Source organism: Bufo bufo, chromosome 4 (genome assembly GCF_905171765.1).
Source record: "Bufo bufo chromosome 4, aBufBuf1.1, whole genome shotgun sequence".
Lineage (NCBI taxonomy): Eukaryota > Metazoa > Chordata > Amphibia > Anura > Bufonidae > Bufo > Bufo bufo.
This window is the reverse complement of record NC_053392.1, coordinates 37,035,952-37,049,891: the sequence shown is the minus strand read 5'-3', so window position 1 is coordinate 37,049,891 and position 13,940 is coordinate 37,035,952. Positions and strand designations below refer to the sequence as shown.

General features: G+C 40.0%; 1 protein-coding gene across 2 annotated transcripts in view; it reads left to right on the top strand.

Moving 5' to 3' along the window:
- CCDC25 (coiled-coil domain containing 25) overlaps positions 1–13,940 on the top strand; it is a 41,970-nt gene that overhangs the window by 8,333 nt on the left and 19,697 nt on the right. For both annotated transcript variants that reach the window (XM_040427100.1, XM_040427101.1), the window contains one exon: positions 9,506–9,557. In XM_040427100.1, coding sequence (XP_040283034.1) covers positions 9,506–9,557 — 52 coding nt within the window. The remainder of the gene's footprint in view (positions 1–9,505; positions 9,558–13,940) is intronic.

The following is a 13,940-nucleotide window of genomic DNA, read 5'->3' as shown; positions in this document are numbered from 1 at the left end:
TAGAAACCATGATCAGTAGATCGTCAGCATATGCCACGTTAATGTATTCTATGGCGTCATTTTCTGTTTTCACACCACGTATATTTACATGGTCTCTAATGGCCTGAAGAAGGGTCTCCATGACCAATATATATAAGGCAGGAGATAGGGGGCAGCCCTGACGTGTCCCGTTGCGAATAGGGAAGGATGGGGACAATGTGCCATTGACCCTGATTCTAGCACTCGGATCCTTGTACAACGACATGACTGCCTCCTGAAATCTCGTCGGGATTCCAAACCTCAGTAGAGTCCTCCTCATAAAGTCCCAGCTCACCCGGTCGAAGGCCTTCTCCGCATCCACACTGAGCAGCGCCAAGGGGAGGTTTTTCTTTTTGGCCCACTGTATTGCTGTGATTAACCTACAGGAATTATGATTCCCTTCCCTCCCTGGAACAAAGCCAGATTGGTCAGGGTGGATAAGTTTAGGAAGTAGATTTCCCAGACGTGTCGCCAGAAGTTTGGCCCATATTTTTATATCTACGTTAAGTAACGAGATTGGCCTAAAACTACCGCAGAGAAGGGGATCTTTCCCCGGTTTGGGGAGGATGGTTACCGTGGCCTCCAGTGATTGTTTATGAAGGGTTTCACCATTTAGGAGTGCATTGCACCACGTTACCAGGTGGGGTATTAATATATCTGAGAATTTTTTATAATAGCCCACTGGGAAGCCATCTGGGCCAGGACTTTTACCCATGGGCATAGAGGCTAGTAACTTTTTCACTTCTAGTTCGGTGACTGGCTCTAATAATGTGTCACTTTCTTGGGAGGTTATCTGGGGTAGATTGAGGCCTTTTAAAAACAGGTCTGTTGCTTCTGGTATTGATGGATCTGGGTGATTAGGGTCTGACAGGCCGTATAGTTGCTTATAGAATTTTTGAAATTCTTCTGCAATGTCAGCTGTTTTATGCAGCATATTTCCAGTACTGGATTTGATATTGGGTATGAACATGGACTCTTTCCTTTGTTTAATAAGGGAGGATGTCAGTTTAGAACCTTTATCCCCGTGTGAGTAGTGTTTAAATTGGGCATATTGATAGGCCTTTGCGTTTTGAATGTTTAAATGGTCTTTTAGTTGTGATCTTAGCTGGGTCAGTTCAGTCTGGACTTTTATTGCTCTAGACCGTTTATGGACCGCTTCTTTATCTGCTATCTGAACCAAGAGATCGTGTAGGATCTTTTGTTTCTCTTTTTTAACCCTACTACCTAAGGCTATTAACTCTCCCCGGATAACCACCTTGTGCGTCTCCCACAGTGTCGTCTGGGGCATACCTGGTGTCGCATTATCTATAAAGAAGTCCTTTAATTTTTGCTCCAGGATTGAGGTATCTGCTTGTCTATCTAGCAGCGTCTCGTTTAAGCGCCACTGTCTAACTGAGTCAGGCAAGCTGGAAAATCTGAGGGCAGCAGAGACTGGGGCATGGTCAGAGACGGACACAACACCTATGTCAGCCGAGTCCACCATATCCACGGCATTGCTTGACAGTAGGATATAGTCTAATCTTTTATGTGATTTGTGTGGGGCCGAGAAGAAGGTGAAGTCCCTAGTATCTGGGTGGGCTAGTCGCCAGACGTCCAGCAGATTCATGTCTGATATGTACCTATTGATGCACCCCAGTGCTGATTGGGTCAATTGGGAGGAGCCGTCAGAAGCATCAATCAAAGGATTCAGTGTGACATTGAGGTCTCCCCCAATCAATCTAATCCCCTCTGCAAACAGATCTAGTTTACTTAGTGTGATCTTGATCCATTGTTTCTGGCCACGGTTAGGGCTGTACAAACTAGCGAGTGTAACCTTTTGTGTACCTATGAGGCCTTTCACGAAAATGAAGCGGCCCTCAGGGTCCGTCAGGGTAGATATCAATGTAAATGGTACTTTTCTAGAAATTGCAATACCCACTCCTCTTTTTGCTTTCTCAAAGGCACTGAAATACCAGTGTTGGAAGTATGGGTTCTGAATTTTAGGTACATTTGTTTCTCTAAAATGCAGCTCCTGAAAGAAGCAAATATCTGTATTGTTCTTTTTTAGCAGACGGATGACCTGAGAGCGCTTTTGTGGGGTGTTAAAGCCCCTTACATTATACGTTGTACATTTAATTGACGACATCATTGAGAAAATGGGGTGACTTTGGAACCGGAGAACTCCAGTTATTCACATCGACCGTATCTAGGGAGTGAACAAGTAACATCACAACTAAAGTTTCTGTCAACATGACAAGTATAACAGTGCAATGGCTCCCATGCCAGCAACACCGCAGCAGGTCACTTAGCTGCAGTGAAGCGGGCGTGAGCAGCCATTTAATCAGGCACATGTACCAGGTCTGTGCCAAGATAACCCTGGTAGGTAGGGGGGGTACAAAGTGGAACCATATCTTCATAATGGTGTCCACATTGCGCCACCTGCTGAACTGGTGCGGGATAGCACCTTACATATTATGGTCTAGGTTGAATGCAGTAAAATAACATTGCAAAGCAGAATGTCTGCTCTGCAGATTACAACAAGAACGGGAACAATTCAGGACTCATGACAGACAGGTATACTTGCAGACTTAAGATGTGATATAATCAAGTAAGAACCTGTCCCTCTATGATGTCTGTGGAGAACTTCATCTGAGGTAAGATAACTCCTCTGTATAGTCTCTAGGACTTCAAGTGTCTCTAGATCTGTGCTGGTTCCTCTTCTTCTGTGAAGCTTTAAGCCATCCTGAGGCCTCTGGGAGATCTGGCAGCTGTGTTCCAATCTCTGCAGACGGCAGCCATGATGGTACATCTAGTGGATCTGTTTGCAGCAGCTCCCAGGCCGCCTGGAGATCTTGTGGCAGGCGAATGGTGCAGCGCTTCCCATCTACAGCAAAAGTGAGGCCAAAGGGGAATAGCCATTTGTATGGCACCTTGTGATGGCGCAGATGGTCAGTGAGGGGCCGCAGCGCCCTCCTTTTATTCAATGTGGAGGATGCCAGGTCCTGGTAGATGGAGATTTTAGCCCCCTCATATATGATCTCCTTCATATTTCTGGCAGCTTGCATCAGGGCAGCAGTGTCCACATACCTCAGGAGACCGCATACCACGTCCCTGGGGTTCTCTCTCTCTTTTGGCTTCGGCCTGAGCGCTCTGTGGATTCTTTCTATTTGAATCTCGGCCGCTCTGGAGCTTCCCAGGAGCAGGGAGAAGATGGCGCCGGCAGCTTCTGGTAAGCCTTCATGTGGGGTGCTTTCAGGCAGGCCGCGGATCCGGAGGTTTTTCCTCCTATTCCGATTCTCCTGGTCTTCTATGAGGGAGTATGCAGTGTCCAGTGAGGCTGCCAGAGCCATGGTGTGATTGCTTGCAGCTCTGATGTAATTCGAGATGGACGCCTGGTTACTTTCCAGTGTTTCCACCCTCGTGCCGATATGCTTCAGGTCAGCTTTAATCTCCTGCAGATCCTGAACCACTGGGGCCAGGGCTGCTGATAAAGCCTGCTGCAGGAACTGCCTGGATATCGGGGCAGCACTTTGTGATGTGGAGCCTGCTGTGTGCTCTGCAGCAGCTTCATCTTCTCCCTCCGAATCCCTGCCCCAATAGTAGTTATATTCTTGTACATAGGAGCAGTATTATAGTAGTTATATTCTTGTACATAGGAGCGGTATTATAGTAGTTATATTCTTGTACATAGGAGCAGTATTATAGTAGTTATATTCTTGTACATAGGAGCAGTATTATAGTAGTTATATTCTTGTACATAGGAGCAGTATTATAGTAGTTATATTCTTGTACATAGGAGCAGTATTATAGTAGTTATAGTCTTGTACATAGGGGGCAGTATATAGTAGTTATATTCTTGTACATAGGAGCAGTATTATAGTAGTTATATTCTTGTATAGAGGAGCAGTATTATAGTAGTTATATTCTTGTACATAGAAGCAGTATTATAGTAGTTATATTCTTGTACATAGGAGCAGTATTATAGTAGTTATATTCTTGTACATAGGAGCAGTATTATAGTAGTTATATTCCTGTACATATGGGGCAGTATTATAGTAGTTATATTCTTGTACATATAGGGCAGTATTATAGTAGTTATATTCTTGTACATAGGAGCAGTATTATAGTAGTTATATTCTTGTACATAGGAGGCAGTATTATAGTAGTTATATTCTTGTACATAGGAGCAGTATTATAGTAGTTATATTCTTGTACATAGGAGCAGTATTATAGTAGTTATATTCTTGTACATAGGAGGCAGTATTATAGTATTTATACTTTGTACATAGGAGCAGTATTATAGTAGTTATATTCTTGTACATAGGAGCAGTATTATAGTAGTTATATACTTGTACACAGGAGCAGTATTATAGTAGTTATATTCTTGTACATAGGAGCAGTATTATAGTAGTTATATTCTTGTACATAGGAGGTAGTATTATAGTAGTTATATTCTTGTACATAGGAGCAGTATTATAGTAGTTATATTCTTGTACATAGGAGGCAGTATTATAGTAGTTATATTCTTGTACATAGGAGGCAGTATTATAGTAGTTATATTCTTGTACATAGGAGGCAGTATTATAGTAGTTATAGTCTTGTACATAGGAGCAGTATTATAGTAGTTATATTCTTGTACATAGGAGCAGTATTATAGTAGTTATATTCCTGTACATAGGAGCAGTATTATAGTAGTTATATTCTTGTACATAGGAGCAGTATTATAGTAGTTATATTCTTGTACATAGGAGCAGTATTATAGTAGTTATATTCTTGTACATAGGAGCAGTATTATAGTAGTTATATTCTTGTACATAAGAGGCAGTATTATAGTAGTTATATTCTTGTACATAGGAGGCAGTATTATAGTAGTTATAGTCTTGTACATAGGAGCAGTATTATAGCAGTTATATCCCTGTACATAGGAGCAGTATTATAGTAGTTATATTCTTGTACATAGGAGCAGTATTATAGTAGTTATATTCTTGTACATAGGAGCAGTATTATAGCAGTTATATTCTTGTACATAGGAGCAGTATTATAGTAGTTATATTCTTGTACATAGGAGGCAGTATTATAGTAGTTATAATCTTGTACATAGGAGACAGTATTATAGTAGTTATATTCTTGTACATAGGAGGCAGTATTATAGTAGTTATATTCTTGTACATAGGAGCAGTATTATAGTAGTTATATTCTTGTACATAGGAGCAGTATTATAGTAGTTATATTCTTGTACTTAGGAGCAGTATTATAGTAGTTATATTCTTGTACATAGGAGGCAGTATTATAGCAGTTATATTCTTGTACTTAGGAGCAGTATTATAATAGTTATATTCTTGTACATAGGAGCAGTATTATAGTAGTTATATTCTTGTACATAGGAGCAGTATTATAGTAGTTATATTCTTGTACATAGGAGCAGTATTATAGTAGTTATATTCTTGTACATAGGAGCAGTATTATAGTAGTTATAGTCTTGTACATAGGAGCAGTATTATAGTAGTTATATTCTTGTACATTGGAGCAGTATTATAGTAGTTATATTCTTGTACATAGGAGGCAGTATTATAGTAGTTATATTCTTGTACATAGGAGCAGTATTATAGTAGTTTTAGTCTTGTACATAGGAGGCAGTATTATAGTAGTTATATTCTTGTACATAGGAGCAGTATTATAGTAGTTATATTCTTGTACATAGGAGCAGTATTATAGTAGTTATATTCTTGTACATAGGAGCAGTATTATAGTAGTTATATTCTTGTACATAGGAGCAGTATTATAGTAGTTATAGTCTTGTACATAGGGGGCAGTATATAGTAGTTATATTCTTGTACATAGGAGCAGTATTATAGTAGTTATATTCTTGTATAGAGGAGCAGTATTATAGTAGTTATATTCTTGTACATAGAAGCAGTATTATAGTAGTTATATTCTTGTACATAGGAGCAGTATTATAGTAGTTATATTCTTGTACATAGGAGCGGTATTATAGTAGTTATATTCTTGTACATAGGAGCAGTATTATAGTAGTTATATTCTTGTACATAGGAGCAGTATTATAGTAGTTATATTCTTGTACATAGGAGCAGTATTATAGTAGTTATATTCTTGTACATAGGAGCAGTATTATAGTAGTTATAGTCTTGTACATAGGGGGCAGTATATAGTAGTTATATTCTTGTACATAGGAGCAGTATTATAGTAGTTATATTCTTGTATAGAGGAGCAGTATTATAGTAGTTATATTCTTGTACATAGAAGCAGTATTATAGTAGTTATATTCTTGTACATAGGAGCAGTATTATAGTAGTTATATTCTTGTACATAGGAGCAGTATTATAGTAGTTATATTCCTGTACATATGGGGCAGTATTATAGTAGTTATATTCTTGTACATATAGGGCAGTATTATAGTAGTTATATTCTTGTACATAGGAGCAGTATTATAGTAGTTATATTCTTGTACATAGGAGGCAGTATTATAGTAGTTATATTCTTGTACATAGGAGCAGTATTATAGTAGTTATATTCTTGTACATAGGAGCAGTATTATAGTAGTTATATTCTTGTACATAGGAGGCAGTATTATAGTATTTATACTTTGTACATAGGAGCAGTATTATAGTAGTTATATTCTTGTACATAGGAGCAGTATTATAGTAGTTATATACTTGTACACAGGAGCAGTATTATAGTAGTTATATTCTTGTACATAGGAGCAGTATTATAGTAGTTATATTCTTGTACATAGGAGGTAGTATTATAGTAGTTATATTCTTGTACATAGGAGCAGTATTATAGTAGTTATATTCTTGTACATAGGAGGCAGTATTATAGTAGTTATATTCTTGTACATAGGAGGCAGTATTATAGTAGTTATATTCTTGTACATAGGAGGCAGTATTATAGTAGTTATAGTCTTGTACATAGGAGCAGTATTATAGTAGTTATATTCTTGTACATAGGAGCAGTATTATAGTAGTTATATTCCTGTACATAGGAGCAGTATTATAGTAGTTATATTCTTGTACATAGGAGCAGTATTATAGTAGTTATATTCTTGTACATAGGAGCAGTATTATAGTAGTTATATTCTTGTACATAGGAGCAGTATTATAGTAGTTATATTCTTGTACATAAGAGGCAGTATTATAGTAGTTATATTCTTGTACATAGGAGGCAGTATTATAGTAGTTATAGTCTTGTACATAGGAGCAGTATTATAGCAGTTATATCCCTGTACATAGGAGCAGTATTATAGTAGTTATATTCTTGTACATAGGAGCAGTATTATAGTAGTTATATTCTTGTACATAGGAGCAGTATTATAGCAGTTATATTCTTGTACATAGGAGCAGTATTATAGTAGTTATATTCTTGTACATAGGAGGCAGTATTATAGTAGTTATAATCTTGTACATAGGAGACAGTATTATAGTAGTTATATTCTTGTACATAGGAGGCAGTATTATAGTAGTTATATTCTTGTACATAGGAGCAGTATTATAGTAGTTATATTCTTGTACATAGGAGCAGTATTATAGTAGTTATATTCTTGTACTTAGGAGCAGTATTATAGTAGTTATATTCTTGTACATAGGAGGCAGTATTATAGCAGTTATATTCTTGTACTTAGGAGCAGTATTATAATAGTTATATTCTTGTACATAGGAGCAGTATTATAGTAGTTATATTCTTGTACATAGGAGCAGTATTATAGTAGTTATATTCTTGTACATAGGAGCAGTATTATAGTAGTTATATTCTTGTACATAGGAGCAGTATTATAGTAGTTATAGTCTTGTACATAGGAGCAGTATTATAGTAGTTATATTCTTGTACATTGGAGCAGTATTATAGTAGTTATATTCTTGTACATAGGAGGCAGTATTATAGTAGTTATATTCTTGTACATAGGAGCAGTATTATAGTAGTTTTAGTCTTGTACATAGGAGGCAGTATTATAGTAGTTATATTCTTGTACATAGGAGCAGTATTATAGTAGTTATATTCTTGTACATAGGAGCAGTATTATAGTAGTTATATTCTTGTACATAGGAGCAGTATTATAGTAGTTATATTCTTGTACATAGGAGCAGTATTATAGTAGTTATAGTCTTGTACATAGGGGGCAGTATATAGTAGTTATATTCTTGTACATAGGAGCAGTATTATAGTAGTTATATTCTTGTATAGAGGAGCAGTATTATAGTAGTTATATTCTTGTACATAGAAGCAGTATTATAGTAGTTATATTCTTGTACATAGGAGCAGTATTATAGTAGTTATATTCCTGTACATATGGGGCAGTATTATAGTAGTTATATTCTTGTACATATAGGGCAGTATTATAGTAGTTATATTCTTGTACATAGGAGCAGTATTATAGTAGTTATATTCTTGTACATAGGAGGCAGTATTATAGTAGTTATATTCTTGTACATAGGAGCAGTATTATAGTAGTTATATTCTTGTACATAGGAGCAGTATTATAGTAGTTATATTCTTGTACATAGGAGGCAGTATTATAGTATTTATACTTTGTACATAGGAGCAGTATTATAGTAGTTATATTCTTGTACATAGGAGCAGTATTATAGTAGTTATATACTTGTACACAGGAGCAGTATTATAGTAGTTATATTCTTGTACATAGGAGCAGTATTATAGTAGTTATATTCTTGTACATAGGAGGTAGTATTATAGTAGTTATATTCTTGTACATAGGAGCAGTATTATAGTAGTTATATTCTTGTACATAGGAGGCAGTATTATAGTAGTTATATTCTTGTACATAGGAGGCAGTATTATAGTAGTTATATTCCTGTACATAGGAGCAGTATTATAGTAGTTATATTCTTGTACATAGGAGCAGTATTATAGTAGTTATATTCTTGTACATAGGAGCAGTATTATAGTAGTTATATTCTTGTACATAGGAGCAGTATTATAGTAGTTATATTCTTGTACATAGGAGGCAGTATTATAGTATTTATACTTTGTACATAGGAGCAGTATTATAGTAGTTATATTCTTGTACATAGGAGCAGTATTATAGTAGTTATATACTTGTACACAGGAGCAGTATTATAGTAGTTATATTCTTGTACATAGGAGCAGTATTATAGTAGTTATATTCTTGTACATAGGAGCAGTATTATAGTAGTTATATTCTTGTACATAGGAGCAGTATTATAGTAGTTATATTCTTGTACATAGGAGCAGTATTATAGTAGTTATATTCTTGTACATAGGAGGCAGTATTATAGTACTTATATTCTTGTACATAGGAGCAGTATTATAGTAGTTATATTCTTGTACATAGGAGCAGTATTATAGATGATTGTCAGTAACTTCTGAAGGACTCACTCCCAGTATATTTTACATAGTCAGTTATTACATTTCGGTATGAGAGGTCCCAGATCCCTGTGATCAGCCGGCCGCCCCTTCACCTCCATACTGCTGCCTGTGTACGGATACATCACCTTGTGTCTTGTCTCCGCAGGTTCCATGTGGATAAGCTCTCCTCTGCTCACGTTTACCTCCGGCTCCAGAAGGTGAATATTACTGCACTTGAGGAAAGTCACATGTTGTGTCTGTTGTAAAGATATACAGATCTAGCAGAGCCGAGGCTGTCGGTTTCCACACATTACAGGGACGCTCTGTGGGTCACCAGGATTGTAGCCGAATTAGCAGCAGATAACTGGTCGACCTGCCTTTCTCCATGTGACTTTAGACTCTATTTCACCCTTGCTAGAGAAGGTAGCGCGGCTTCGAGGAAAAGGGCGTGAGTACCGCAGTGCACCTGGGTTTTGGTGCAAAAAAATTGGTTTAAAGGGTTTCTATCACTTCATATGACATAATTAGCTGGCAGACACTAGCGATCTGCTAGTGTCTGCTCTGGCCAACCATCCTACTATAATCACTTGTGGGGCAGCGGTTTTGCTAAAAAACTAACTTTTATAAATATGCTAATGAGCCTCTAGGTGCTATGGGGGCGTCATTAGCACCTAGAGGCTCCGTCTACCTTCATACACAGCGGCCGCCCAGCACGTCCCTCCAGCCCGCCCATGTCCTCCTCCGTTTGACGCAGCGGCCGAATTCTCGCGCATGCGCTGTGCGCGGCTGTATTCGGCGCATTAGAGATGTCTGAGCTCGGAGCGGTCAGACATTCAATGCGCATGCACGGCTGTATTCGGCGCATGCGCATTGAATGTCTGACCGCTCCGAGCTCAGACATCTCTAATGCGCCGAATACAGCCGCGCACGGCGCATGCGCGAGAATTCGGCCGCTGCGTCACACGGAGGAGGACATGGGCGGGCTGGAGGGACGTGCTGGGCGGCCGCTGTGTATGAAGGTAGACGGAGCCTCTAGGTGCTAATGACGCCCACATAGCACCTAGAGGCTCATTAGCATATTTAGAAAAAATTAGTTTTTTAGCAAAACCGTTGCCCCACAAGTGATTATAGTAGGATGGTTGGCCAGAGCAGACACTAGCAGATCGCTAGTGTCTGCCAGCTAATTATGTCATATGAAGTGATAGAAACCCTTTAAGATAATCCAACCAAGAGCAGGCTTGGAACTAGAGAAAAATCTCTGAAGACACATCATATTTATAATGCAGCGCGCCCTGTGAGCTGTCTACATTGACGACAGGTTAGTTAATCTGCCTATGAAATTATGTAGCGGTGTGGAAGAAACCTATCCATGCACATTTAACTCTGCTACATCTCTGCTCCTCACCATGTAAAGTGCTGTTTTTAGTTTACAAGGAACAATCTGACAAAAGCTGGGAAGATGCAGGGAAGTCCAAATCTGCTTGTCTTCCCTGCCTTTCCACTATCTCTGCTTGCTGTTCCTCAGACCTAGTGCCGCAATGTTGTGACTGGGATAAAAAGGGGGTAAAATATTTAGGTCAAGTATTTGAGGAAGATAAACTGAAGGATTTTGGCACCTTGGTCATGGAGTTTGGGATCCCCCAAAAGGATATTTATAAATATTTTCAGCTCAAAAATGACGAAGTTAGATAAATATAGAAAGGAACAATCAGAAAGAATAGATAAATTCACTAATGGAAGAGATTAAAGAGGAATAACGGCAAAAGGATACGGGATGTTGATGGAAGGAAAAAAAAGAACGGATTACAATACAATACTTGCCAGAAGAAAATGGGAAAAAGAGCTTCTGTCTCTTACGGAAGAAAAATGGAAAGATGCCCTTAGAAGTTATATTATGGTGTCGGAAAGGGCCTCGCACAAGATGTCTCAGTTCTTTATAGTCCGTAGGCTACACCGATCTCCCTGGGCGTTAAAGAGAATGGGGGTGAGAACTTCTGATAAGTGCCCAAAATGTAGGGGAGAGAAGGCGGGTCTTATACACTGTTTTTGGGGATGTCCTAAACTTTTTAGACATTGCAGAAATTGTATTAGAATTTCTGGGTGTTCAAGTTTTTGAAGAGCCAGTAGTTTGTATATTAGGGGCTACAGAACATTTTAAACCAAAAAAAAAGAGATACGATTGGTTTTAGGTAAAGTATTATTTCAAGCCAGACTTCTCCTACATCGGAAATGGGTAAATGACGATCCCCCTACAGTGGGACAGTGGCAACAAGCCTTAAATTAGAAGGGGTGTCCGAGAGACACAGCGAGAGAGCAGAAAAAATTGATAAAAAAAATGGTTGAACTAGGCCGGATGTGTTTTTTTTTTTTTTTTTTTTTTTTTTTTTTTCCCTCTTTCTCTCTCATATGGTATTGCATTATTGATCTATGTGATATGGATTTTTGTATATGTTTGTTATAGAGTTTCAGTGCATGTCAGGAATAGATTGGCAAATTACTATCCGTCAATCCATGTGAAGCGCGGTGTGATCACAGCTGCTCGCTCCTTTCATGAGTATACGGAGGAGTGGTTGTAATTCCACCTCACCACCGGAGACGACGCGTAGTGTAAAGACCAGGAAGCGCCGCTCATTTGGAGCAGCTGATCAGCAGGGGGCGCCGGGGGTCGGACCTCCGCCCATCAGATATTGACGACCATAGGCCATCAATTTAAATTTCTGCACAACCCCTGTCACCCCTTTTGCGAGTTTCAGAGTTTTATATATTTTTTTTCTCCCCCTGATGAGCACTTGTTTTATGCAGGACAGCATTATTTAAAATTTCCTGCAATGTAATGGAAAGCTGGGAAAAAATTCCACCCGCACTGGTGTTGGGGAAAAACAAACCCGCAATTCCCCCACAGTCTCCTGGGTGTTCCCTATGCAGTAAAGCTGACCTGCTGCCTGCAGTCTCTGGGTCCTTTACGATTAAAGTGATTCCGCATTTGTATAGTTTTTCTTGTGCTTTAATATTCAGAAAAATAATAACTTTGAAAAAAATAATAATAATTTTCCGTCGCCATATTCTGACCTCCATAACTTTTTTTTTTTTATAGTATTTCTACATTTTTGTGGTTTTTATTGATACTATTTTTTGGAGTGTGTGACATTTTGATCACTTTTTATTTAATCTTTTTTGGGAGGTGAATCGACAAAGAAACTGCAGATCAGCATTTTTTTTTTTTGTCCGTTAAGGGTACTTTATTTTTATTTTCCGGCACTGAGTTCCGTCCTAGGGGCTCAATACCGGAAAAGAACTGATCAGTTTTATCCTAATGCATTCTGAATGGAGAGCAATCCGTTCAGGTTGCATCAGGACGTCTTCAGTTCCGTCTTTTTGCCTTTTCAGGACGGAGATAATAACGCAGGATGCTGCGGTTTTATCTCCGGCCACAATCCTGAACACTTGCCGGAATGCCAGCATTTTTCCCTATTGAAATGCGTTAATGCGGCCTCGAGTGTGAAAAAAATTAATGCCGGATCCGTTTTTCTGGATGACACGGGAGAGACGGATCCGGCATTTCAATGCATTTGTCATACAGATCAGGATCCTGATCCGCCTGACAAATGCCATCAGTTTGCATGCGTTTTGACGGACCCAGCAGGCAGTTCCGTTGACCGAACTGCCTGCCGGATTCCTCTGCCGCAAGTGTGAAAGTAGGGGTGGGCGGTATAGGCGATATGCAATATAAATTTGGGCCACGATATGGATTTTCGCCATATCGCCGGACCGCGATATGATCGCGCTCTCTGTGCGCACCATTTTCTCCTGAGCCGGCCGGCACAGTGGAGGGAGAAGGAGGGAGTCCCTCCCTCCCCACTGTGCGCGGCTGCCGCTGAACACCAATGAGGACAGAGTAGGAGGAGGAGGGGAGGGACTGTGGCCACTGCGCCACCAATGAATGTGCCAGCCATATCCCACAGGGTCCCCCCCCCCCCCATCATTGGTGGCAGTGGACAGTTCCGATCGGAGTCCCAGCAGTGTAATGCTGGGGCTCCGATCGGTTACCATGGCAGCCAGGAGTCACGCTACTGAAGTCCTGGCTGCTATGGTATGTTAGTGAGCAGCATTTTACTCACGTGCGCCGTGATCGCCGGACGCTCCTTCTTCTGTCTGTGCTGTGGATTGCTAATGCTTATAGCATTAGCAATGCGCCGCACAGACCTATGAGAAGAAGGAGCGACCGGCGGCCACGGCGCACGTGAGTATAATGCTGCTCACTAACATACCATCGCAGACAGGACTTCAGTAGCGTGACTCCTGGCTGCCATGGTAACCGATCGGAGCCCCAGCATTACACTGCTGGGACTCCGATCGGAACTGTCCACTGCCACCAATGATGGGGAAGGGGGGGGACCCTGTGGCCACTGCCACCAATGATTAATACTGGGGAGGGAGGGAGGGGTGGGTGGGTTTGAGTTACCATAGGGGGCAGATCAGAGGCTGGGGGGGGGGCAGATCAGAGGCTGGGGTGGGGCAGATCAGAGGCTGGGGTGGGGCAGATCAGAGGCTGGGGTGGGGCAGATCAGAGGCGGGGGTGGGGCAGATCAGAGGCTGGGGTG